This window comes from Abramis brama (genome assembly GCF_963993115.1).
Source record: "Abramis brama genome assembly, chromosome: 7".
NCBI lineage: Eukaryota > Metazoa > Chordata > Actinopteri > Cypriniformes > Leuciscidae > Abramis > Abramis brama.
Genome location: NC_139969.1, coordinates 6,095,060 through 6,120,068, shown reverse-complemented (window position 1 = coordinate 6,120,068; position 25,009 = coordinate 6,095,060). Strand labels below are relative to the sequence as shown.

At 42.2% G+C, this 25,009-nt stretch overlaps 3 protein-coding genes across 3 annotated transcripts in view; all 3 read left to right on the top strand.

Annotated features, from left to right (window-relative positions):
* Positions 1–462: 462 nt before the first annotated feature.
* The window catches only part of LOC311087010 (CD48 antigen-like), a gene marked incomplete at its 5' end in the record, with an annotated part of 26,624 nt that continues 2,077 nt past the window's right edge, over positions 463–25,009 (top strand). The window contains 5 exons of the mRNA XM_084120269.1: positions 463–517; positions 1,213–1,521; positions 1,931–2,154; positions 17,006–17,314; positions 24,671–24,928. Of these exons, the coding sequence (XP_083976395.1) occupies positions 463–517; positions 1,213–1,521; positions 1,931–2,124 (558 nt within the window). The 3' untranslated portion in view covers positions 2,125–2,154; positions 17,006–17,314; positions 24,671–24,928. The remainder of the gene's footprint in view (positions 518–1,212; positions 1,522–1,930; positions 2,155–17,005; positions 17,315–24,670; positions 24,929–25,009) is intronic.
* Positions 17,356–21,732, top strand: LOC311086723 (uncharacterized protein). Its single transcript, XM_084119737.1, has 4 exons — positions 17,356–17,862; positions 18,127–18,246; positions 18,737–18,777; positions 19,814–21,732. Exons 1-4 carry the CDS (start codon positions 17,595–17,597, stop codon positions 19,904–19,906), a joined length of 522 nt encoding a protein of 173 aa, XP_083975863.1. The 5' UTR covers positions 17,356–17,594; the 3' UTR covers positions 19,907–21,732.
* LOC311086717 (CD48 antigen-like) overlaps positions 23,365–25,009 on the top strand; it is a 25,553-nt gene continuing 23,908 nt past the window's right edge. The window contains exons 1-2 of the mRNA XM_084119729.1: positions 23,365–23,447; positions 24,010–24,318. Coding sequence (XP_083975855.1) covers positions 23,381–23,447; positions 24,010–24,318 — 376 coding nt within the window. The 5' untranslated portion in view covers positions 23,365–23,380. The remainder of the gene's footprint in view (positions 23,448–24,009; positions 24,319–25,009) is intronic.

Below are 25,009 nucleotides of genomic sequence, written 5' to 3'. Positions count from 1 at the left end.
AAGCGTTCTTAGAACATATTTGTGCTAGCTGGGATAGTACAGTGACAAGCATACTTGGAAATATCACATCTACTATGAGAAGGTGGTAACCCATACTTGGAATCTGTCCTCTGCATTTAAGCCATCCAAGTTAGAGCACACACACTGGGAGTGTTGATGTAATGTAACATTACCTCTTAATGTTAATGTAAGGTGTGTAGTAGTATAGAACCAATGCTAATCACAACATGCTTATATGTGTATTTTTCCATATAGTCTGTTTTCTGTGGCTGGTTCAAGTTTCATCATTTCTAGTCTCATCAATATGGAGGGAAAAGCTGTTTCTCAGAGATCAGTGTGAAACTGTGATTTTCCTCATCTGACGTAGAGAGTTGTAAGGAGCCTGAGGCTACATGAGTGTCATTTCAACATATTCAACTTCCTGTTTTAAATACAACTTCAGCCATCTTGATGTTCTTTACAATGGCAGTAGATCATCTGCTTACATCCTTCATCCTTGTCCTCATCTGTAACACAGGTAATACACTCTATTATTGCATGTGTATAACTAACTGAAATGTCTTGTTTTTAAGTGCTTTATCTATAATGCCGCCTGTGTAAAGCATCATGTTCAGTCTGCTATAGTTCTGCATCTCATGAACAGGATCTGCTCCTGATGAGAAACTAAAGCACTAGAGAACTAGAGTGACTCGTCTCTAACATTACTAACGCTAGAGTGATAAAGAATAATTTCCATTAGGCTACATTAGGGATTAAAAAACAGACTTCAGATTTGTATTTATTGAAGATATTTTGGTTATATTTCATGAAGCATGTTGTAACACAGTTCGTTGTTGTGGGAAGAAGGAGGCGGAAACCGGCGAACGATCAAAGACTTTTACTAATAAAATAAACAAACACAAAACGAGAGTAAAGGCAGCGGCCCCTCACGGACGACTGCTGTCACATAAAACAGAAACACAACGTAAAGTCCAGGCCTGTCCTTCACGGTCGTCGCGACTCGCTCATAGTTTGTTTTGTTATTTGTATGTTTTCAATGTTCATCAAACACACCTGTAATTTAACATTTAACATTGCACTGAGAGCGATGCATAATGCAAGGACTAAAATATCTGCAAGACTGCAACTCCAGAATAGAAACAGTAGTTTTGATCAACTCTTGAACACAGAGCATGAGATGCTTAACAAAACAGTGTGTTTCTCTCTCCTCAGGGTTCAGTGCTGAGATCTCTGTGTTTGTGAAGATGGGAGATTCTGTTCAACTGGATATACAGACACAAGAACTACCAGAGTTTGATCTTTTATCCTGGACAAATGATAAATCAGAGATTATAGTTAAATATATACATGAATATAAAAAAGTAAGACTTCACTCTTCCTACAAGGACAGAGTGGATTTCAATGATGAAACCTTCTCTCTCACACTGAAGAACATGCAGAAGACAGACACTGGACTCTATACAGCAAAGACAAGTGGAGAATCAGAGAACAATATTGTTACATACAGAGTATCTGTTATAGGTGAGACTCATTTCATTGTGTGATTTCATGTGTTCCTGCATAAATAAAAATTCATAAGAGTCATTTATGTTTAATTTTCACTTTTATATAATGTGCACATTGAAACCAGCTTGTGGCACATTTTTTTTAATTCATTATGTTTTTCTGCAACTTTAATTAAAGCAAAAAACAACAACATTGGAGTCCTTTAATTACAGTAGATGTTTAAATAGAGAATACAGATAAATAATGTGGTTAAAGAAATATGTTTGGGTAGAGATAAAAACTCATTTTATGTTGTCTTTAGATTTTAATGTGTACTTCATCACTTCACTACTGTGGTCTTTATTCAACAAAACAAGCATTTGAACCATTTTACATCACTGGGCTGTGAGTGTGATTCTGATCTTGGAGTAAATGTGTGTTTCAGACTCTGTTGATGCTCCTGTTCTGACTGTAAACTCACACTGGTCCAGCAGTGACTCCTGTACTGTGAACTTCACATGCAGAGCTCATGACCTCATGATAAACTCTAGCTATCAGAACAACAGATGCTCTCCAGAGGAAGTGACATCACAAATCAACACTCTCATCCTGAACTGCAGTGAGGAATCCAAAAAATAGACAGAATAAACATTACACAGCTCTGTGGAGGTGAAGACACGTGTGTGTGTGTGTGTGTGTGTGTGTGTGTGTGTGTGTGTGTGTACATTCAGTGAGCATTAATTAGTGACTGTGAATATGCTTTGAATAGGCTGATTAATGCTGTTCTTCATCTCTTGCTTTCCAGAGAATGAAACAAGACCAGTCCATATTTTGACATTTGATTACATTTTGATCTCAACTGTGATTGTTGTGGGAGTGATAGTGTTTTCTGGTTTGGTCCTTTACTGTTGCTGCAAGAATAATAAAGGTATGTCCATCACAGAAATACTGAAAAACTGATCTCACATTTATACCTGAAAATTTAGATTCTTTGGTACTGAAAACAAAGTTTAAGAGCAAATAAAATAAAGGTACAGTCACAGTTATTTATTGCAAAACCATGCCCATCGTGTGTGTTGACACCAAAAGTACCCTGAACGTCAAGAAATGTCACTAAAGGGGATCCTGTGAGTTAAAAAGTGACTCCAAGGGGTCCTGAATAAGTGTCCAAATGTGACGAGGTGGGAATGAGAATTAGTTGTAACTTCTGAAGAATCTATTAAAATAAATGTGCCCTTTTATCATTAGTAATAGTAAGAGCTGTTTAGTGAATCCAGAACTCTGGTCAGTATTAAACTTGTAGGCTGTCCATCTGAGACATGAGAGAAATCAAACATCTGACAGTAATCAAATGCAGAGAAACATGTTTCCACACAAACCTGTAATCTGTGCAGTAAACTTCCATTCTGACCTCTCAGGTGTCAAACAGAGTGATGATACAGACTATGATGATGTTGAGGTGAGATTCAAATGACTGTTCATATTCCTGCAGGCGTCACAGATAATAAATGTCATGTCTTTTATATGTCTTATTAGGACTTTTTGTGTTACTTCCTGTCCCGAGTGCCATGTTTGTAGTCCTTTGTAGTTGGCCTATTCCCTGTTGATTATTCTGATTGTTCCCAGATGTGTCTTGTTAGCTTGTTCCTCCTTGTGTATACTATATATAGCCCTTGTGTTTCATTTGTTCATGTCAATTGTTGAATGTATCGTGCATGTTTGTTTTCCCAGTGTTTCCCTGTTTTGGTTTTGATTTCTTTTAATTGAATTCACTCCTTCCTAGTTACAATATCACCCAATACTGTATTATAGGGATGGGCAAATTAAGCCTCATGAAGCACTGAGGCTTTCCCCTGATTATTCCTGATTATTCCTGATTATTCCGAGTGTCAAGAGTGTCAAATTTATGGCAGCCATAAACCCGAGGGCGCAGCGCCGTTGTTTTATCTATTAAGCACAAATGAAAGCCTGACCGTCAAATGTTCAGTTTTCTGATATTATAATTCACATATTAAAGTGTGGCAATAAATTAAATGTAACAATTATATTAATACTAATTTTTTTTTTAAAAACAGGAGTTGCTTGATGCAAGTAAATGGTGGTCTAATTATTTTATGGTTTCTATGCTGTTTATATGGCAGAATATATGATCATGTAACATAGGCCATATGCTTATTTATAAAATAAAAAATAAAAAATAAAAAAAAATTAGTGAATGGACTTAAACTTCCAAAAAGCTGTAGAGAGGTGGTCAGGATTCAAATATTCTGACATGCAAAGTGAAGCATTCACGTGACTGGAAAGAAAGTGTTTGTTTATCGTTGATCACGTGTTTCTCTGAAAACAATACGCACTCCGGAACTGAGCTTCATGAGAAATTTCACTGCGTACTCGATGCGCGCTTTGAAGCTTCAGTGTCATATGTAACACCACTACTGTATTAACTATGTTTCATATTCTGTGATGATCAGTGATGGTTTGTTTGATTTCTTTTCAGAGTCTAATGCAGAAGATGACAGGAGATACCTGGACCACCATCACCTACCGTACAGTAGGACACCAAACACCTTCATCTGCTCATGAATGTTAAAGCATAAAGACTGATGATTGACTGGACTCACAAACGGAGCTTAACGTCTTGATTTAACTCTTGTGGAAGTGTACAGATACTCTTACTGTTGTGAATGAACTTCAGTCAGTGACTGCAGATGTTATGAACTTGTGCTTCTCTGATTCCCTTATATGACTTTAACATAGTTTCATGCAATCACACTCTTCATTGAGTGTGACTGCATGAAACTAGACATTATGGTCAAAAGAATTAGGACAAACCTCTTAATTATTAAATTTATGTGTTTCAATCAGACCCATTGCCACAGGTGTATAAAATGAAGCACCATGCAGACTGCATTTACAAACATTTGTGGAAAAATGGGTCGCTCAGTGAATTCAAGTGTGGTACTGTCAGCAAGTCAGTTTGTGAAATTTCATCCTCACCAGATATTCCACAGTCAACTGTAAGTGGTATTATTGGAAAGTGGAAGCATTTAGATACAGCAGCAACTGAAGAGGAAGACCATGTAAAGTCACAGTGGGGTCACTGTGTGCTGAGGCGTGTGGTGCGTAAAAGTCGCCGACCTATGCTGATTCCATAGCTGACAAGTTCCAAACTTCCTCTGGTATTAAAACAAAAACAGCGGTGAGATTTTCATGAAATGGGTTTCCATGGCTGAGCAGCTGCAAGCCTCACATCACCAAGTACAATGTCAAGCGTTGGATGGAGTGGTGTAAAGCACGCTGTTCTGTGGAGTTAGGCAGTCTGATGGATGAGTCTGAGTTTGACGGATGCCAGGAGAACAGTACTTGCCTGACTGCATTGTGCCAACTGTAAAGTTTGGAGGAAGTATAATGGTATGTGGATGTTTTTTAGGGGTTGTGCTAGACCCCTTACTTCCAGTGAAGGGAAGTCTTCAGTGCTTCAGCATATCAAGACATTTTGGACACTGCCTTCAATTTCGCAGGGAAAAAACTCCCATAAATAAATAGAAACACTCCAAAATCTGTGGAAAGCCTTCCCAGAAGAGTGGAAACTGCTGTAGCTGCAAAAGCAGGATAATATCCAAATTAACGTCTATGTATTTAGAATGTGATGTCATTACAGTCCCTGCTGGTGTAATAGTCAGGTGTCCCAATACTTTTGTCCATATAGTGTATGTTTATATCTGGGACAAACCTGTTTAAATACATACAGAGTGACATGATCACCAGCTGGAGTGCCCTGCTGGTTGTCCAACACTCCCCTCAGTACCATCTCCCATCTCCTGATTCTTTTGATTCTTTGCCTGTTCTTTTCTATAAGGTTATTTTGGATTTCTCTGTTTGCCTCAGCCCTGAACTTATAGATATGTATTGGTAGATGCCAAGTTTGACCACTCCATGCACGTATGCGTGCCCGCCATCTTACAACGGTCAGTGTGTCGTCACTCACAGTAAATGATGTCACAATGTTGTGCAGCTTCTGGTTGTAAAACCGCAAAGATGTAAATTCCCGAAGGAATGGGATAACCTTTATATGTACTAACTCAATTTTAAATGTTTTTATTGGAAAGAAAAAAATGTCCAGGGTGCTCAAGGAGTTCAAAAAAAGTTTTTGAAGGTGCTCTTTGGGGTCGGGAATTCAATTAAATATAGTCGAAGGAAATCCAAGGCACTCTTCTTCAGAAATTTTTAAAAAGCCTTTATTTGACTGGCTATCTCATAATAGAAAATTTAAAAGACACCCTGTACCCTGAAGAAGGCTGTTTGTGCCGCTACGTATGGGTTGTTTTTTCCCCCATGTCTTTTAAATTTTCAGTCAAATAAAGGCTTTTTAAAAATTTCTGAAGAAGAGTGCCTTGGATTTCCTTCGACTACATTTAATTAAATGTTTTTACTTTGGTAACATGTGGTAACTTTTTTTAAAGTCATGTCAGCTGATAACTTTTTCTTGTTGTATTGTTAATTTAGCAAAATCATCTGCTGAAGTCTGTTTCATATATAGATATTCAAGCATTCATCCAACTACGGTTGTCGACGCTCAGTCAACTTGCTCTCGAATGTTCACGGTCTTCCAGTCCAGCAGACGGCTTATGTATCGCGGCGCATTGAAACAGCCGCTAATGAGGCATCTATGTATATATATATTTGTTTATGTATGACCTGTGTATGTCTGTGTATGACCTTTGCCTGAATTTGGATTACGATTATGGACTACCCTGTTAATAAATACTGCGTTTGGATCCTCAACCCGAGATCTGACATTCTTATTATTTATGTATTTTAAAGGGTCATGAATAGTTGATTTAGTATTTGACATTCTTTTATTTAAAATTCTTTTGAATATTTAGTTCATTAATAATTCAATAAACAATGACAGACAAAGTGGAATCCCAATAAAAGAGATTCATCCAAAAATATATATATTTTATGACTTATATAGTTCAGTTTCCAGTATTTAGCCTAACTAAAGATATGGGAATACTAAATGGAATGATTTCACTCAAGCCTTTATGGACTACAGGTAACTTGTAGGATTATTGATTAATAAATGCTTGAATTATAATAAATATCATAGACCACCATTTTCCATTTAGAGTATCACATAAAGCAAGGCGCAGTTGATGTCATACACACCTTATGGGTTTTCAAGGTTTTGACATTTTCTTAAAGGAAGTAAAAAGAGACTCAGAGGAGAACTCTAAAATTGGGATTACAGTAAATGGTTCTGACTTTGTGAAGTTGAAAATTACCCAAAAGACAAAGTAATAATATAATATAATCAGGATTAACATCATTAGAATGAAAATCAGGAAAAAAAAGAAAAGAAAAAAAAGTAATTCACAATTAATTTTTTTTATATCAGTATAGGGAAAGAGCAGGGTAAACCAGGTGTGATATGCCCTCCTGATATAGGCCCTACTGCTGATATGCCAGCAACATAGTATGTTTTTAGTTTTATCTTGGCTGAAGGTTACACGACATTTAACTTTAATACCATCAGCAGAAACTTTATCGGAATCATGCACATACAAAATTTCACTTTTTTGGGATTTACTGTATATCGTGTCACGGTGTGACAAATGAACTAAGGTTCGCCGCAATTGTGTTCCCTCCGGTACAATAACAAGGACGCACCACCCCCCGTGTAAAGATGTATCTGTTGCCTTGTCAACCGGGATGAGGAAATCGACTTCAGGTGTGGGGAATTAATCTAGAGCCATGACGAAGCCATGTGGGCATTGAGAAGGATATAAAAAGCCAGCGAAGAGAGACTGTTGTGTGGTTCTCCCCCGTGAGACGTCGTTCCATTTGAGTGTTGCAGAGAAGAATTGTGGTGTGCAGGGGCAAGTGTGTTGGATGGGATTCGAGGAGTGTGAAAGAGTTGTGAAAATACCCCGTTCGCCTGGAAGGGAGAGAGATAAGTAATCGTACCATTGGATCTCTTACCTATATGTTTCAACACTGAATTTAAGGTGGATTGGAGTGTTTTGATTGTGCTATCTAAACGTCACTGAGTGAATTACACTGATTAATGTGCGATCTCCTATCCTCTTCCCCCGTATTGGAATGGTGATGTGAATCCTGTCTATGTCTGTGGAGGAAAGCCCCGAGAGAATGTTGAAGTTGATTCTGTCTGCCCTAGAGAAACTCCGCCCAGCCTGCGACTTCAGTCTACTACAACCCCAAGTCCATCTGCATGGTGTGAAGTTATCCGTCCCCTGCAACACACGTGAGCACTGTATACTGCTGTTAAAGTGATTCTGTCTGTCCTAGAGAAACTCCGCCCAGCCTGCGACTTCAGTCTACTACAACCCCAAGTCCCTCTGCATGGTGTGAAGTTATCTGTCCCCTGCAACACACGTGAGCACTGTATACTGCTGTTAAAGTTGATTCTGTCTGTCCTAGAGAAACTCCGCCCAGCCTGCGACTTCGAGTCTGTTATAACCCCAAGTCCATTTGCATGGTGTGAAGTTATCTGTCCCCTGCAACACACGTGAGCACTGTATACTGCTGTTAAAGTTGATTCTGTCTGTCCTAGAGAAACTCCGCCCAGCCTGCGACTTCGAGTCTGTTATAACCCCAAGGCCATTTGCATGGTGTGAAGTTATCTGCCCCCTGCAACACACGTGAGCACTGTATACTGCTGTTGAAGTTGATTCTGTCTGTCCTAGAGAAACTCCGCCCAGCCTGCGACTTCAGTCTGCTACAACCCCAAGTCCATCTGCATGGTGTGAAGTTATCTGTCTCCTGCAACACACGTGAGCACGGTATACTGCTGTTGAAGTTGATTCTGTCTGTCCTAGAGAAACTCCGCCCAGCCTGCGACTTCGAGTCTGTTATAACCCCAAGTCCATCTGCATGGTGTAAAGTTATCTGCCCCCTGCAACACACGTGAGCACTGTATACTGCTGTTGAAGTTGATTCTGTCTGTCCTAGAGAAACTCCGCCCAGCCTGCGACTTCAGTCTGCTACAACCCCAAGTCCATCTGCATGGTGTGAAGTTATCTGTCCCCTGCAACACATAAGCTTCGCTCAGCCTGCGACTCGAGTCTGCTGCCGCCCCATAATCCATCTGTCTGAAGAAGCTCTGTTCCGCCTGTTGACTTCAGGTCTGCTGCAGCTCCAGAGCCACCACCCCGGTAGCTGTCCTGCGAACGCAGTTTTTCAATTGTAGGCAAGGGCCTCGACAAAATGTCCGTGCATTCACACTACAGTTGAGGGAACAATTCTCCCGTTTGAAAGGAAGACAGGATCACGGTCTGGGCGAGGAGGAAGTCCTGTTGAGAGATCAGTTTCTATTAGGACTACGAGAAGGCCCTGTGCGTCAGAGTCTGCGGGTCCAATTACTCACTTTTGAAGAGCTGCGTGGAGAAGCTTTAGCCCTTGAACGTGACCATGCTGCGAGCGTAGACCCTCCCAGTTGTCTGGCCACCAACGTCGCTAGCGGTCCACCGCCCCCCGTTACATTGGACTGGAAGCAGGCCCTTCGGGAGGAGCTGAAGAAGGACGTACGTGACCAACTGTCCGAACTGTCTAAGTCCCTCGTGGCGGAACTTCGCCGAGAACACCCCCGTTCGTTGCCTCCACCACGGGAGCGGGCGTACTCCGATGGGGGCCATCTCCTAGAACGCCGTCCACTTCGGCCTTTGGGGCCTCGATTCCAGTGGGATGAACAGGGTCGTCCTCTCTGCAACAATTGTGGAGAACCGGGTCATTACTTCCGTCAGTGCCCCTCCAGACGGGCGTCGCAGGGGGTTTTTTAGAGCGTCCGGCCACTGTGGGTCAAGTGGTCGGGACCCCCTTGTTAGACCCTCAGTTTCCCACACTCCCCAACGAACAGCTGGTGGGCCGTTGCCCGGTTGTGGCGATTCAGGTCAACGGCCGGGAAGTACAATGTCTCCTGGACACTGGGTCACAAGTAACCTTGTTTGCGGAGAGCCTGACTCATGAGTTGTTTGGCGCCCAGGGTCGGTCGACGGCCGAAGCCCCCTGGTTGACCCTGCGTGGGGCAAATGGTCTTGACATACCATACGTAGGATATCTGGTGATGGATCTGGAGATACACGGGGTTGTGGTACCCCAGAAGGGAGTAGTGGTGGTGCGAGATGGCTATCTGGGGTCTCATCGGGCTCTACTGGGCATGAACGTGGTCTCTGAGTGTTGGGAGGAACTGTTCCGGAGCAGACCAGTGCGAGCCGCCTCGTCACCAGATGGCCAGGAGTGGGATCGGGTGAGAGCCGACTGTCGCCGGGTTTGCCTGGCCGAGCAGCAGGGCGGACGGGAGAGTACTGGGAGAGTGGCCTGCCGTTATGCCTTGTCCGTCCCCGCTCGAAGTGAGGCCGTGGTCTGGGTCAGGGTGCCCTCTCGGCTTTATAGCCCCCAGGAGTGGGTTTTGGTGGAGCCCTACCCGGATGGCCCCCAGGTGGAAGTCGCTCGGGGACTGGCGTCCGCAAGGAGAGGCCGAGTCTCGGTTAGAGTCCGAAATACAAATTCTTTCCCGATCCACCTATACCGCCACCAATGCCTGGTCCGAGTTACCTCGGTGAAGCCCCATCAAATTCGAGAACAGGGAGAAGTGGAATTCTGTCGAGTAAGTCCAACAGTGGTAGAGGTGGCCCTGGTACAAACGGGTCGACATGTGGAAGAGGTTGGAGGAAGATTGCCGACACACCTGGAAGGAGAGTCGTTACGTGGAGAGGGATTGGAAGAGGACCAAGTCCAACAACTCCAATGTTTCTTGACGAAATGGCAACACTTGTTCTCTACCCACGACGAGGACTACGGCCGTACGGATGCAGTTAAGCACCAGATCCCGACCGGAGAGGCTACACCCAGCAGGGAGCGTTATCGACCCGTGCCTCCGACCCTGTACTCAGAGGTTCGCACCCTCCTGAGGGGGATGTTGGACAAGGGAATTATCCGGGAGAGCAGCAGTCCTTGGGCCGCGCCGATAGTACTGGTACGGAAGAAAAATGGCTCTTGGAGGTTCTGCGTGGACTACCGGCGGCTGAACCAGGTGACTAAAAGGGATGCTTTTCCACTGCCCCGAGTAGAAGATTCTCTCACCAGCCTTACACAAGCAGCTTGGTATTCGACACTCGATCTGGCCAGCGGATACTGGCAAGTCCAGGTGGATGAGCGGGACAGGGAGAAGACTGCGTTCACTACCCCCTTTGGGTTATACGAGTGGGACCGGATGCCTTTTGGCCTCTGCAACGCCCCAGCTACCTTCCAACGGCTCATGCAGCGTTGCCTGGGCGGCCAATTAATGGAGACCACGCTCGTCTACCTCGACGACGTGATCGTCTATTCTCCGGATTTCGGGTCCCATCTCCAACATCTGGAGCAGGTCTTTCTCTCCCTGGAGAGGTACGAGCTGAAACTCCAGCCGGATAAATGTCAGCTTTTCCGAAAGGAGGTAAAATTCTTGGGCCACATTGTGAGTGCTGGAGGGATTTCTGTCGATCCGGAGAAGGTGGCGGCCGTGCAGGGGTGGGCCACCCCTAAGATGGTGCGCCAGGTTAGGTCCTTCCTGGGCTTTGTCGGATACTATAGGCGATTCATTAAAGACTTCTCCAGAATCGCCAAGCCGATCAATCAGCTGTTGGGAGGTACGGGACGAGTTCGGGGCCGAGGGTCGCCATCGATCCAGTGGGATCCAGCGTGTGAGGAGGCCTTTCAGAGGCTCAAACAGGAGTTACTACAGGCCCCGATTTTGGCTTATGCCGACTTCACACAGCCTTTCATCCTGTATACAGATGCCAGTAACCTGGGCTTAGGAGCTGTCCTGGCTCAGAAGCAACAAGGAAAGGAGAGGGTAATCGCTTATGCGAGCCGAAGCCTGCACCCCACCTAGAGAAACGACGCCAATTACAGTTCCTTTAAACTCGAGCTATTAGCAATGAAGTGGGCGTTGAGTGAAAAATTTAAAGATTACCTGTGGGGAGCAAGGGTGCAAGTGGTTACGGACAATAATCCGCTCGTACATCTACAGACCGCCAAGCTGGGGGCGGTAGAACAGAGGTGGGTGGCACAACTGGCGAACTTCGATTACCAGCTCCAATACCGGCCCGGGAGGGAACATACCAACGCCGATGTTCTATCTAGGCTGCCAGAGGAAGGATCATCAGGCCTGGTATTAGCTCGTGAAGCAGGACGCGACGAAGGACTAATGGTGGGGATTGTGGAGGCACCAGGCCAGCCATTGGAAGAACCCCCGGGTTGTTGGGGATGGGACCCGCAGCGTTGGAGGTTATGGCAGGGCGAGGACGAGGATCCGCGGGTGGTCCGGACTTGGCTGAGGCGGAGGGCATGGCCCGACGGTGCTGAATGCCAAGCTCAGACTCGGACAGTGCGAGGACTGTTGGGCCAGAGAGAGAGACTCTACTTGAAAGAAGGGGTGATCTGCAGGGCCCTTCAAGATCCCAAGTGGGGCGACAAGGTTTGTCAGGTGGTGGTCCCCGAGGGACGCTGGTCAGCGTTGTTGGAAGCTTATCACACCAGGATGGGGCATCAAGGGCAGGAGAGGACGACAGCATTAATACGGCGACACTTCTACTGGCCCGGGATGGAGGGCACGACGAGGGCCTATTTACAGAAGTGTCCACGTTGTATACTGTTTAAGACCAGGAAAGAGGTACGGGCTCCGCTGGTCCCAATTCAGGCCAAGGCACCCTTGCACATTGTCGCTATGGACTATCTGACCCTGGGTCGGCCGGTGGACCGGATCCAGTATATCCTTGTGGTTACGGACCTGTTCACGAAGTACGCTTGGGCCGTTCCGACCCTAGATCAGACTGCCATTACCACCGCCAACGCCCTGTGGAAGTATGTAATCCAGCCGTTTGGGTGTCCCGAAGTACTCCACTCTGATCAGGGGCCTAACTTTGAGTCCAGGGTGATACACGAGCTGTGCCAGCTGTATGGAGGGAAGAAGACCCATACGACCCCTTATCACCCCCAAGGGAACGGGGGGTGTGAGAGGTTTAACCAGACGCTGCTGAGCCTGCTGGGGACCCTGGAGGAGGACCAACAGGGCCATTGGGCCGACAGACTCCCGGCATTAGTTCAGGCATACAACAATAGCGTACACAGTACTACGGGCTATGCCCCAACTTACCTGATGTTTGGAAGGCATGTGAGGCTTCCAACTGATTTGCTCTTGGGGACCATGGCGGCGGAAGAAGGGAGCAGTCTGACCGATTGGGTGACCAGGCACCACCAGCGCCTTCAGTCGGCTTATGAGCAGGTCTCGGATCAGATCAATCGGGCTGCAGCGAAGAACAAAAGGCTATACGACCGGACGGCTCGGGAAGCACCGCTACTACCAGGGGAGAGGGTATTGGTAAGGGACAACCGTTGCCAGGGGAAGGGCAAACTAAGCGACCGGTGGGAGTCACAGCCCTATGTAGTCCAGCGGCAACCACACCCAGACCAGCCGGTGTATGCCATCCGTCCCGAAGGGAGAGCCGGTCCAGAGCGGGTGTTGCATCGCAACCTGATAACCTTTAAGGTGGATTGGAGTGTTTTGATTGTGCTATCTAAACGTCACTGAGTGAATTACACTGATTAATGTGCGATCTCCTATCCTCTTCCCCCGTATTGGAACGGTGATGTGAATCCTGTCTATGTCTGTGGAGGAAAGCCCCGAGACACCCTTTTTCCCAACATTGAAGCTCGTTGCTTGTGGCACGGAGGCCTCTGGGTGAGTGCTGGCCTTATTTGCACTTATTGAAGTGGATTGCAGTGCTTAAATTGACGGTTCTCCCCTTCACGTTGCATGTTTGGAGTAAAAGTGCCGTGTGTGTGTGTGTGTGGAAGATTTATTCTCTTTTGCCGTGCACTCCCCACGTGCCATGCTGGTCTACTGTCAGTAACTGGAGCTTGATAATGTCGATTGGTCCCATCTGTTGAGGACTAGAAGGAACAGCATCCGTGAGTCAAACTAACTTGCTGTTGAAGTTGATTCTGTCTGCCCTAGAGAAACTCCGCCCAGCCTGCGACTTCAGTCTACTACAACCCCAAGTCCATCTGCATGGTGTGAAGTTATCCGTCCCCTGCAACACACGTGAGCACTGTATACTGCTGTTAAAGTGATTCTGTCTGTCCTAGAGAAACTCCGCCCAGCCTGCGACTTCAGTCTACTACAACCCCAAGTCCCTCTGCATGGTGTGAAGTTATCTGTCCCCTGCAACACACGTGAGCACTGTATACTGCTGTTAAAGTTGATTCTGTCTGTCCTAGAGAAACTCCGCCCAGCCTGCGACTTCAGTCTGCTACAACCCCAAGTCCATCTGCATGGTGTGAAGTTATCTGTCCCCTGCAACACACGTGAGCACTGTATACTGCTGTTAAAGTTGATTCTGTCTGTCCTAGAGAAACTCCGCCCAGCCTGCGACTTCAGTCTGCTACAACCCCAAGTCCATCTGCATGGTGTGAAGTTATCTGTCCCCTGCAACACACGTGAGCACTGTATACTGCTGTTAAAGTGATTCTGTCTGTCCTAGAGAAACTCCGCCCAGCCTGCGACTTCAGTCTACTACAACCCCAAGTCCATCTGCATGGTGTGAAGTTATCTGTCCCCTGCAACACACGTGAGCACTGTATACTGCTGTTAAAGTTGATTCTGTCTGTCCTAGAGAAACTCCGCCCAGCCTGCGACTTCGAGTCTGTTATAACCCCAAGTCCATTTGCATGGTGTGAAGTTATCTGTCCCCTGCAACACACGTGAGCACTGTATACTGCTGTTAAAGTTGATTCTGTCTGTCCTAGAGAAACTCCGCCCAGCCTGCGACTTCGAGTCTGTTATAACCCCAAGTCCATTTGCATGGTGTGAAGTTATCTGCCCCCTGCAACACACGTGAGCACTGTATACTGCTGTTGAAGTTGATTCTGTCTGTCCTAGAGAAACTCCGCCCAGCCTGCGACTTCGAGTCTGTTATAACCCCAAGGCCAATCTGCATGGTGTAAAGTTATCTGCCCCCTGCAGTACACGTGAGCACTGTATACTGCTGTTGAAGTTGATTCTGTCTGTCCTAGAGAAACTCCGCCCAGCCTGCGACTTCCGTCTGCTACAACCCCAAGTCCATCTGCATGGTGTGAAGTTATCTGTCCCCTGCAACACATAAGCTTCGCTCAGCCTGCGACTCGAGTCTGCTGCCGCCCCATAATCCATCTGTCTGAAGAAGCTCTGTTCCGCCTGTTGACTTCAGGTCTGCTGCAGCTCCAGAGCCCACCTGTCTCGTGTGAAGTGCCCATCTTCCTGCAACACACTCTGTCCACATAGTGGAAAGGGGACATCTCAAGAGAGTGAATGTGAGAACTGCGTACGCTGCTTGAAGTCGCCATTCTGTTCGTCCCTGTCCCTTGCAGGTCACTGCAAATTGCGCACCGGTGTGAGAAGAGGAAGAGCCCTGACCATCTACTCACTTGTGGAAACTCACCTGTCCATCGCATACCATTGCGAACCCTACATCGGCGCGGGAAGAGGAAAGGCCTTGACCGTCTACTCACCTGTGGAAATTCACCTGCCCGTCGTAGGTCCCTGTGAACCCTGCATCAGTGAGGGAAGAGGAACAGCCCCGACCGCATACTCACTAGTGGAAACCCATCGGTCCATCACAGGCCACTGTGAATCCTGTACCGGCGTGGGAGTGGGCCCCGGAGACCACTGCATCGCCTCGATCCCTGGGAAGAAGAAGAAAGGAAAATTTTAGTTTAGGTTATTCAAATTACTTTTAACTTTAATCAAAAGAACTGTTATCCCTTTAAATTTTGTCTCCGTCTCGTCTCTGACACGCTCCTCAGGGTGGTCCTGGTTCAGGGGTGGGCGCAGTCCGGCTTGGCCCATCCCGACCTGTGACAATCGCATATACAATGAGAAGCTTATTGCCACTTCAGCAGGTGTTTTCTTGTCAGAGTTGCGTAGATTAATCCCTCTGTGTTCTCATTCCTAACTGAGGAATGATACCAAACTGTCTACATAGTTTTATCTGTTTGTTTCTTTTTTCTCCAGAGTTAACGCAAAGATGTAATTGTAATCTGATTATGCATTTTAAAATGTAATTTAGTCTAATTAGTCTAAGTGATTGCATAGTTCACATTCCATATACTTCATTACATGTGTGAGTGTAAGGAGAATGAAGAATGAGAATATCCTCATTATTCAGAAAAACAATTAAATGGATAAAAACAATTAAAATATATAGTTAGTATTGAGTGAGTAATTAAGTTCATATAAACTAATACCTGTCTGTGGTATGTACTTATGTTGGGCCTGGCTCATGTGACATGACCTCTTCATTTAACCCATCCAAGAGCACACACATTGGGAGTGTTGATGTAATGTAACATTACCTCTTAATGTTAATGTAAGGTGTGCATTAACAGTGATTGCTCATGTAGTAGTAGTAGAACCAATGCTATTCACAACATGCTTGTATGTGTATTTTTCCATATAGTCTGTTTTCTGTGGCTGGTTCAAGTTTCATCATTTCTAGTCTCATCAGTATGGAGGGAAAAGCTGTTTCTCAGAGATCAGTGTGAAACTGTGAGACTGTTATTAAACGCATGCTTAACTGAGCTGTTTGTGGTGAGAGAGTTATAATGAGGCTACATGAGCATCATTTCAACATATTCAGCTTCCTGTTTTAAATACAACTTCAGCCATCTTGATGTTCGTTACAATGGCAGTAGATCATCTGCTTACATCCTTCATTCTTCTCCTCATCTGTAACACAGGTAATACACTCAATTATTACATGTGTATAACTAACTGAAATGTCTTGTTTTCAAGTGCTTTATCTATAATGTCGCTTGTATAAAGCATCATGTTCAGTCTGCTATAGTTCTGCATCTCATGAACAGGATCTGCTCCTGATGAGAAACTAAAGCACTAGAGAACTAGAGTGACTCGTCTCTAACATTACTAACACTAGAGTGGACGGGGAATCATGTCTGGACTGAAAAACAAATGTAAATCTTTTTACAGACAACAGTTTTTCAGGGGTTGAAACACAAAGTGATGCTGCTGATGCTTTAAAGCCCCTAAAGTTATACAGTTCGACTACTTATTAGAGATATTTTTGTTATATTTCATGATCCATGTATCGTAGAAACAAGTATTTTATATTCATGGATTGAGTCTCTCTCTGATGTGCTCAATGAAATTCAGTCAGCTGGTGATGATATAAATATAATAAAACATACAGTATATGACAGTTGGTGTGGTTGACTTGATGTGATGTATGTCCTTGACCAAGGTCTTAATGCTGCATTACAGTTGTTATCAGACTTCTGTCTGGTGTCGTTATAACACATTTATATTACTGTGAGCACAGCCCCAACAAATTACTGAACCATTGAACCTTATGATTTATTTATTTATTCAAACAAATACAGGAGTGAGAGTTGATGATGGAGTAAGATGGAGGTGTAAAATGGGTCCAAATCCAAAAGCTGAACTGTGTTTCTCTCTCCTCAGGGTTCAGTGCTGAGATCTCTGTGTTTGTGAAGACGGGAGATTCTGTTCAACTGGATATACAGACACAAGATCTACCAGAGTTTGATCTTTTATCCTGGACAAATGATAAATCAGAGATTATAGTTAAATATATACATGAATATAAAAAAGTAAGACTTCACTCTTCCTACAAGGACAGAGTGGATTTCAATGATAAAACCTTCTCTCTCACACTGAAGAACATGCAGAAGACAGACACTGGACTCTATACAGCAAGAACAAGTGGAGAATTAGAGAACAATATTTTTACATACAGAGTATCTGTTATAGGTGAGACTCATTTCATTGTGTGATTTCATGAGTTACTGCATAAAAGACAATTCATAACATAAGAGTTGTTTAATTTTCACTTTTATATAATATGCACAGATAAATAATGTGGTTAAATAAGTATTTTGGGAAGAGATAAATTCATTTAAAATATCTTTGTGTTGTCTTTAGATTTAATGTGTACTTCATCACTTCACTACTGTGGTCTTTATTCAACAAAACAAGCATTTGAACCATTTTACATCACTGGGCTGTGAGTGTGATTCTGATCTTGGAGTAAATGTGTGTTTCAGACACTGTTGATGCTCCTGTTCTGACTGTAAACTCAATCTGGTCCAGCAGTGACTCCTGTACTGTGAACTTCACATGCAGAGCTCATGACCTCATGATAAACTCTAGCTATCAGAACAACAGATGCTCTCCAGAGGAAGTGACATCACAAATCAACACTATCATCCTGAACTGCAGTGAGGAATCCATCATCTGTAACCATAGCAACCCAGTTAGCTGGAAAATAGACAGAATAAACATCAAACAGCTCTGTGGAGGTAAAGACGTGTGTGTGTGTGTGTGTGTGTGTGTGTGTGTGTGTGTGTGTGTGTGTGTGTGTGTGTGCGTGTGTGTACATTCAGTGAGCATTATTGTTTTTATTTTCACAAATCAAACAGATTTTAGTTTACAAACTGTAAGAGGCATGTTATTAAATATTCAATGTTAAATATTAAATATTATTAGATAATTAAGTGACTGTGAATATGCTGAATATGTGAATATGTGAATATTAATGCTGTTCTTCATCTCTTGCTTTCCAGAGAATGAAAGACCAATCCATAGTTTGACATTTGATTACATTTTGATCTCAACTGTGATTGTTGTGGGAGTGATAGTGTTTTCTGGTTTGGTCCTTTACTGTTGCTGCAAGAATAATAAAGGTATGTCCATCACAGATATACTGAAAAACTGATCTCACATTTATACCTGAAAATTTAGATTCTTTGGTACTGAAAACAAAGTTTAAGAGCAAATAAAATAAAGGTACAGTCACAGTTATTTATTGCAAAACCATGCCCATCGTGTGTGTTGACACCAAAAGTACCCTGAACGTCAAGAAATGTCACTAATGGGGATCCTGTGAGTTAAAAACTAAGTGACTCCATGGGGTCCTGAATAAGTGTCCAAATGTGACGAGGGGGAATGAGAATGTGTTGTAACTTCTGAAGAATCTAAAATAAATGTACCCTTTTATCATTAGTAATAGTAAGAGCTGTTTAGTGAATCCAGAACTCTGGTCAATATTAAACTTGTAGGCTGTCAGTCTGAGACATGAGAGAAATCAAACATCTGACAGTAATCAAATGCAGAGAAACATGTTTCCACACAAACCTGTAATCTGTGCAGTAAACTTCCATTCTGACCTCTCAGGTGTCAAACAGAGTGATGATACAGACTATGATGATGTTGAGGTGAGATTCAAATGACTTCATATCTATTCCTGCAGACGTCACAGATAATAAATGTCATGTCTTTTATATGTCTTATTAGGACTTTTTGTGTTACTTCCTGTCCCGAGTGCCATGTTTGTAGTCCTTTGTAGTTGGCCTATTCCCTGTTGATTATTCTGATTGTTCCCAGATGTGTCTTGTTAGCTTGTTACTCCTTGTGTATACTATATATAGCCCTTGTGTTTCATTTGTTCATGTCAATTGTTGAATGTAGGCTATCGTGCATGTTTGTTTTCCCAGTGTTTCCCTGTTTTGGTTTTGATTTCTTTTAATTGAATTCACTCCTTCCTAGTTACAATATCACCCAATACTGTATTATAGGGATGCGCAAATGAAGCCTCATGAAGCACTGAGGCTTTCCCCTGATTATTCCGAGTGTCAAGAGTGTCAAATTTATGGCAGCCATAAACCCGAGGGGCGAGGGCGCAGCGCCATTGTTTTATCTATTAAGCACAAATGAAAGACTGACCGTCAAATGTTCAGTTTTCTGATATTATAATTCACATATTAAAGTGTGGCAATAAATTAAATGTAACAATTATATTAATACTAATTATTTAAAAAAAAACAGGAGTTGCTTGATGCAAGTAAATGGTGGTCTAATTATTTTATGGTTTCTATGCTGTTTATATGGCAGACTATATGATCATGTAACATAGGCCATATGCTTATTTATAAAAAAAATATATATAAAAAAAAAAAAATTAGTGAATGGACTTAAACTTCCAAAAAGCTGTAGAGAGGTGGTCAGGATTCAAATATTCAGACACGCAAAGTGAAGCATTCACGTGACTGGAAAGAAAGTGAGAATTTGTTTATCGTTGATCACATGTTTCTCTGAAAACAATACGCACTCCGGAACTGAGCTTCATGAGAAATTTCACTGCGTACTCGATACGCGCTTTGAAGCTTCAGTGTCATATGTAACACCACTACTGTATTTACTATGTTTCATATTCTGTGATGATCAGTGATGGTTTGTTTTATTTCTTTTCAGAGTCTAATGCAGAAGATGACAGGAGATACCTGGACCACCATCACCTACCGTACAGTAGGACACCAAACACCTTCATCTGCTCATGAATGTTAAAGCATAAAGACTGATGATTGACTGGACTCACAAACGGAGCTTAACGTCTTGATTTAACTCTTGTGGAAGTGTACAGATACTCTTACTGTTGTGAATGAACTTCAGTCAGTGACTGCAGATGTTATGAACTTGTGCTTCTCTGATTCCCTTATATGACTTTAACATAGTTTCATGCAATCACACTCTTCATTGAGTGTGATTGCATGAAACTAGATATTATGGTCAAAAGAATTGGGACAAACCTCTTAATTATTGAATTTATGTGTTTCAATCAGACCCATTGCCACAGGTGTATAAAATGAAGCACCATGCAGACTGCATTTACAAACATTTATGGAAAAAGGGGTCGCTCAGTGAATTCAAGTGTGGTACTGTCAATAAGTCAGTTTATGAAATTTCATCCTCACCAGATATTCCACAGTCAACTGTAAGTGGTATTATTGGAAAGTGGAAGCATTTAGAAACAACAGCAACTCAGCCATAGAGGAAGACCATGTAAAGTCACAGAGTGGGATCACCGAGTGCTGAGGCGCGTGGTGCGTAAAAGTCGCCGACCTATGCTGATTCCATAGCTGACGATTTCCAAACTTCCTCTGGTATTAAAACAAAAACAGCGGTGGGATTTTCATGAAATGGGTTTCCATGGCCGAGCAGCTGCAAGCCTCACATCACCAAGTACAATGTCAAGCGTTGGATGGAGTGGTGTAAAGCACACTGTTCTGTGGAGTTAGGCAGTCTGATGGATGAGTCTGAGTTTGATGGATGCCAGGAGAACAGTACTTGCCTGACTGCATTGTGCCAACTGTAAAGTTTGGAGGAAGTATAATGGTATGTGGATGTTTTTTAGGGGTTGGGCTAGACCCTTTACGTCCAGTGAAGGGAAGTCTTCAGTGCTTCAGCATATCAATATATTTCGGACACTGCCTCCAATTTCGTAGGGAAAAAACTGCCATAGCAACACTCCAAAATCTGTGGAAAGCCTTCCCAGAAGAGTGGAAACTGCTGTAGCTGCAAAGGCAGGATAATATCCAAATTAACGTCTATGTATTTAGAATGTGATGCAATTACAGTCCCTGTTGGTGTAATAGTCAGGTGTCACAATACTTTTGTCCATATAGTGTATGTTAATATCTGGGACTAACCTGTTTAATTACATACAGGGTAACATGATCACCAGCTGGAGTGCCCTGCTGGTTGTCCAACACTCCCCTCTTGTTCAGTACCATCTCCCATCTCCTGATTCTTTTGATTCTTTGCCTGCTCTTTTCTATATAGGTTATTTTGGATTTCTCTGTTTGCCTCAGCCCTGAACTTATAGATATGTATTGGTAGATGCCAAGTTCGACCACTCCATGCACGTATGCGTGCCCGCCATCTTGCAACGGTCAGCGAGTCGTCACTCACAGTAAATTATGTCACAACATTGTGCAGCTTCTGGTTGTGAAACCGTCAAGATGTAAATTCCCGAAGAAATGGGATAACCTTTATATGTACTAACTCAATATTAAATGTTTTTAATAGGTGGTAACTTTTTTTAAAGTCATGTCAGCTGATGCCTTTTTCTTGTTGTATTGTTAATTTAGCTAAATCATCTGCTGAAGTCTATTTCATATATAGATATTCATGCATGCTTCCAACTACGGTTGTCGACGCTCATTCAACTTGCTCTCGAATGTTCACGGTCTTCCAGTCCAGCATACGGCTTATGTATCGCAGCTCACTGAAACAGCCACTAATGAGGCATCTATGTATATCTATGTATTTGTGTATGACCTTTGCCTGAATTTGGATTACGATTATGGACTACCCTGTTAATAAATACTGCGTTTGGATCCTCAACCCGAGATCTGACATTCTTATTATTTATCTATTTTAAAGGGTCATGAATAGTTGATTTAGTATTTGACATTCTTTTATTTAAAATTCTTTTAAATATTTAGTTCATTAATAATTCAATAAACAATGACAGACAAAGTGGAATCCCAATAAAAGAGATTCATCTAAAATATATATTCTATGACTTATACAGTCATATATTCAGTTTCCAGTATTTAGCCTAACTGAAGATATGGGAATACTAAATGGAATGATTTCACTCAAGCCTTTATGGACTACAGGTAACTTGTAGGATTATTGATTAATAAATGCATGAATTATAATAAATATCATAGACCACCATTTTCCATTTAGAGTATCACATAAAGCAAGGCGCAGTTGATGTCATACACACCTTATGGGTTTTCAAGGTTTTGACATTTTCTTAAAGGAAGTAAAAAGAGACTCAGAGGAGAACTCTAAAATGTGGATTACAGTAAATGGTTCTGACTTTGTGAAGTTGAAAATTACCCAGAAGACAAAGTAATAATATAGTATAATCAGGATTAACATCATTAGAATGAAAATCAGACCAAAAAAAGAAAAATTAACAATTCAATTTTTTTTTTATATCAGTATAGGGAAAGAGCAGGGTAAACCAGGTGTGATATGACCTCCTTATATATATCTTTTTAGTTTAATCTAACCTTGGCTGAAAATTGAAATGAAGACATTCTGAACGTAATCTCCAAATATCGACCCCAAGATATTATTACACAACATTTAACTTTAATACCAACAGCAGAAACTTTATCGGAATCATGCACATACAAAATTTCACTTTTTTGGGATTTACTGTATATCGCATAATGAGAAGCTTATTGCCACTTCAGCAGGTGTTTTCTTGTCAGAGTTGCGTAGATTAATCCCTCTGTGTTCTCATTCCTAACTGAAGAATGATACCAAACTGTCAAAACATTGTTTTATCTGTTTGTTTCTTTTTTCTTCAGAGTTAACGCAAATATGTAATTGTAATCTGATTATGCATTTTAAAATGTAATTTAGTCTAATTAGTCTAAGTGATTGCATAGTTCACATTACATATACTTCATTGCATGTGTTAGTGTAAGGAGAATGAATAATGAGAATATCCTCATTATTCAGAAAAACAATTAAATGGAGAAAAACAATTAAAATATATAGTTAGTATTGAGTAATTAATTAACTTCATATAAACTAATACCTGTCTGTGGTACTTATGTAACATATGTTGGGCCTGGCTCATGTGACATGACCTCTTCATTTAACCCATCCAAGAGCACACACATTGGGAGTGTTGATGTAATGTAACATTACCTCTTAATGTTAATGTAAGATGTGCATGTAGTAGTAGTATAACCAATGCTAATCACAACATGCTTGTATGTGTATTTTTCTATATAGTCTGTTTTCTGTGGCTGGTTCAAGTTTCATCATTTCTAGTCTCATCAGTATGGAGGGAAAAGCTGTTTCTCAGAGATCAGTGTGAAACTGTGAGACTGTTATTAAACGCATGCTTAACTGAGCTGTTTGTGGTGAGAGAGTTATAATGAGGCTACATGGGTGTCATTTCTCACATATTCAACTTACTGTTTTAAGAATACAACTTCAGCCATCTTGATGTTCGTTACAATGGCAGTAGATCATCTGCTTACATCCTTCATTCTTCTCCTCATCTGTAATACAGGTAATAAACTCAGTTATTAAATGTGTATAACTAACTGAAATGTCTTGTTTCCTAGTGCTTTATCTATAATGTCGCTTGTGTAAAGCATCATGTTCAGTCTGCTAGTTCTGCATCTCATGAACAGGATCTGCTCCTGATGAGAAACTAAAGCACTAGAGAACTAGAGCGACTCGTCTCTAACATTACTAACACTAGAGTGATAAAGAATCATTTCCATTAGGCTACATTAGGGATTAAAAAACAGACATCAGATTTGTATTTATTGAAGATATTTTGGTCATATTTCATGAAGCATTTTGTAACAGTTCATTGTTGTGGGAAGAAGGAGGCGGAAACTGGCGAACAATCAAAGACTTTCAATAATAAAATGAACAAACACAAAACGAGAGTAAAGGCAGCGGCCCCTCACGGACGACTGCGGTCACACAATAAAACACAAACACAACGTAAAGTATGATTTATTTATCCAAACAAATACAGGAGTGAGAGTTGATGATGGAGTAAGATGGAGGTGTAAAATGGGTCCAAATCCAAAAGCTGAACTGTGTTTCTCTCTCCTCAGGGTTCAGTGCTGAGATCTCTGTGTTTGTGAAGACGGGAGATTCTGTTCAACTGGATATACAGACACAAGAACTACCAGAGTTTTATATTTTATCCTGGACAAATGATAAATCAGAGACTATAGTTAAATATAACAATGAATCTAAAAAAGTAAGACTTTACTCGTCCTACAAGGACAGAGTGGATTTCAATGATAAAACCTTCTCGCTCACACTGAAGAACATGCAGAAGACAGACACTGGACTCTATACAGCAAGAACAAGTGGAGAATCAGAGAACAATATTGCTGCATACAGAGTATCTGTTATAGGTGAGTCTTAATTCATTGTGTGCCTGCATAAAAGACAATTCATAAGAGCAATTTATGTTTAATTTCTCACTTTTTATGTAGTATGCACATTGTGGCACATTTCTTTTTATTCATCAGTTTATTAACTTTATTGATTTTTACTCTGACGTTTTAAATAAAGAATACAGATAAATGTGGTTAAAGAAATATTGTTGGGTCGTGTTTATTCTTTATGTTGTCTTTAGATTTGAATGTATACTGCATCTCTATTGTGATATTTATACGGCATGAATTAATGTTTAAACTTTTTTTAAATCAATGGGCTGTTAAATTGTGAGTGTGATTCTGATCTTGGAGTAAATGTGTGTTTCAGACGCTGTGGAAGCTCCTGTTCTGACTGTAAACTCAAACTGGTCCAGTGATTCCTGTGTTACTTTTAGTTTTACATGTAGAGGTCATGACCTCACACTCAGCTCCATTTTTGAATATGGCAGCTGCTCTCCAGAGGAAGTGACATCACATGAGAACTACACTCTCATCCTGAACTGCAGTGAGGAATCCATCATCTGTAACCATAGCAACACTGTTAGCTGGAAGGAAGACAGAATACATATAAAACAACTCTGTAGAGGTAAATATCTGCTTTTAATTTTATCTCACAAATCAAGGCTACTTACTATAGACTAATTATGTTGTTCATCTTTTACTTTCC